The following is a 2,327-nucleotide window of genomic DNA, read 5'->3' as shown; positions in this document are numbered from 1 at the left end:
GGAGGGAGGACAACACTGCCCAACTTCTACCTACACAACTGACATACGTCCGTTACACAAAGACATGTATGAGAAAAAGTCATTTCTAAACAGAAAGTCATCGCTCCTGAGTGGTCAAAGAGCAGTGACAATCAGAGGAAAATTTAACACTGTCACATACAAATACAGGAACACAAACGAAAAGTCGTGGCAGCAGCAGGCTTGCTTCTTTACCCTTTGTTTTGTTTTTCTCTTTTTTGTTTTTTTATTAGTTCTGCAGGACACTGTTTCTAGACATTTTGGTAGCAAGGGAGAGTACAGAGACATGCAGGAGGCAGGGGAAGGGAACATCAACATAATTTACCCAGGTAGGAAGACCTGGAGATTCCATGTGGATTAAAAAAAAAATAGATATAATAAAAACTGCATCTACCAAAACTCGCAGAAATGGACCAGATCTTCTTACACCACAGTATGCTGCATACTGCTGCCCACCTACTCTGCTTCTCTGCCGCAGAAAGCAAGAGAACTGAGTGGAGGGAGGAAGTAAAAACACTTGCTGTTTAGCTGGAAGAGCAAAGAAAAGCACTTATTCCGTTTCAGTCATAATAGCTGCAAAGTCTTGCCAACACACGAACGGGCTGAGTGCTTAGGAGCTCCACCTGCGCCTTTGCCTAGGTTTGCATTTCATTCAGAGTGCATGACTACGCAGAAGGGAAACAACTTTCACGCTAACGTACAGGATGATAGAGTAAATCAGTAACACTGAGGAGGACCTCACATCTCTAGGTTGTGGAGATCAAGAATAAAGTAGCGTGGTAGTTTTATTTTCCTCACTATCTGATGCCTCACGGTTGTGCAGCAAAGCTCCAGCGCTACTGACACAGTTAACTACCTGCTGGCAGCCACCATCCTGAGGCCACGGGCTAACGGGAAAACACGGGATGACCAGAGTCCCAGAAGACAGCACCACACCCTCCACCAAGGGAAAGCTAAGACATACCCTTAACCATGGGGCCAGAGATACATGTCCTGTTTGAACAGTGCCCGCTCCGAGGTGAAAGAGGAGTTTAACTCGTACAGCTGTCAATTCGGTACCAAAGTTGGCTCAGTTACAAAGAGGATGCACATTCAGTAGAACCTGGGAGGAGCTCTCAGTCATGTTTAATCACCAAGTTATTAGTTTTTAGGTTTGCTTGTTAAAACCAACCAACAACAAAAAAAACCCTGATGTGGCACACATTGCCACAAACCATAAATTTCACTCGTGTACTCCTCAACGTCAGAACACCTGCTCCAGAAAGGATTAAAACCCAAGCTCAACAGTCACAGAAAATAGTTACCATTAAGAAAAAAACAGCAGACAAGGTAATTATTCCATGTGAGTTCTGTGCCATCTGTAGAAAAGGTTTCCAAGAAACAAATTCTGATTTTTAGACTCTGTTTCAGAACAAGCTAAATTTCCTGGTACTTGGTGGGAAAGCACGCATACATCCTTGTGGGTCATGTAAAGAAAACAAATCCAGGGAGATGAGCACATTGCCAATGCTCACTCAGATTAGAGTGACGGTCTGAACGCACACTCATGAATAAAAACCAGAGGATGGCACTTGCCAGATTTGTAAACCGAAATGGCACAAGACAGCTGAATGCTTTGCGTGAGCAGAAGTCACAAGTACCACCCAAGCAGGTCTTAAAGTTTTGGGTGCCCCTCACCTACAGTTAGGACCCCACCCATTCCTCCCATCTCCCACTACTGATAAGCAACAATGGTAAAACTTGTGAAAATTCCTGCAACCAGCTGAAGTTCCTGGCCCACCACGGGCAGGGGAAGCACCCTTCTTGTTGTGGACTACATTTATCAAACACACAAGTACAAGACGACATGCAGAGCAATAGGAAAGTTACCTGCAGATCCACGCTGCGGGAACTGGCAATCCAGTAATTGAAACCCAAAACAACGATGCAAGCCACGAGAGCAGCCACGAGGAGCGGTGGAGACTTCATCCCTCGGCAGCTGTTTCCTAGCCCTACCATTTCAAGAAAAAATATCAATCCCAAAGAACCACAGCAGTGTGGAAACCTGCAAATTAAAACAGACATGTTATATTGCCTCCTCTGCTACGGCTATTTTATACACACAATGAAACTTCTACTGCAGTAATACAACACCTCTCGGCTAACAGGATGACACCCAGCAATGAAGGCATACTGTCTAAATATTTCCCTCTGAAGGATGAAGGAAGGCCATCTCATACTATCAGCTTGTACATAAAGCTTCACATGGACTTGAGGGGGAAATCTTGACTATTCCTAACAATATAATAAAAATCTGCAATAGGCAGAAC

At 44.3% G+C, this 2,327-nt stretch overlaps 1 protein-coding gene across 1 annotated transcript in view; it reads right to left on the bottom strand.

Annotated features, from left to right (window-relative positions):
• LOC104506912 (Golgi membrane protein 1-like) overlaps nucleotides 1-2,016 on the bottom strand; it is a 13,493-nt gene extending 11,477 nt beyond the window's left edge. The window contains exon 1 of the mRNA XM_010148039.1: nucleotides 1,888-2,016. Within this exon, the coding sequence (XP_010146341.1) occupies nucleotides 1,888-2,016 (129 nt within the window). The remainder of the gene's footprint in view (nucleotides 1-1,887) is intronic.
• Nucleotides 2,017-2,327: the final 311 nt, after the last annotated feature.

The sequence above is a fragment of the Eurypyga helias genome, unplaced genomic scaffold (genome assembly GCF_000690775.1).
Source record: "Eurypyga helias isolate BGI_N326 unplaced genomic scaffold, ASM69077v1 scaffold11830, whole genome shotgun sequence".
In the NCBI taxonomy this organism is placed as follows: domain Eukaryota; kingdom Metazoa; phylum Chordata; class Aves; order Eurypygiformes; family Eurypygidae; genus Eurypyga; species Eurypyga helias.
The sequence above is the reverse complement of the archived record's forward strand: the minus strand, read 5'-3'. Positions and strand labels throughout refer to the sequence as shown.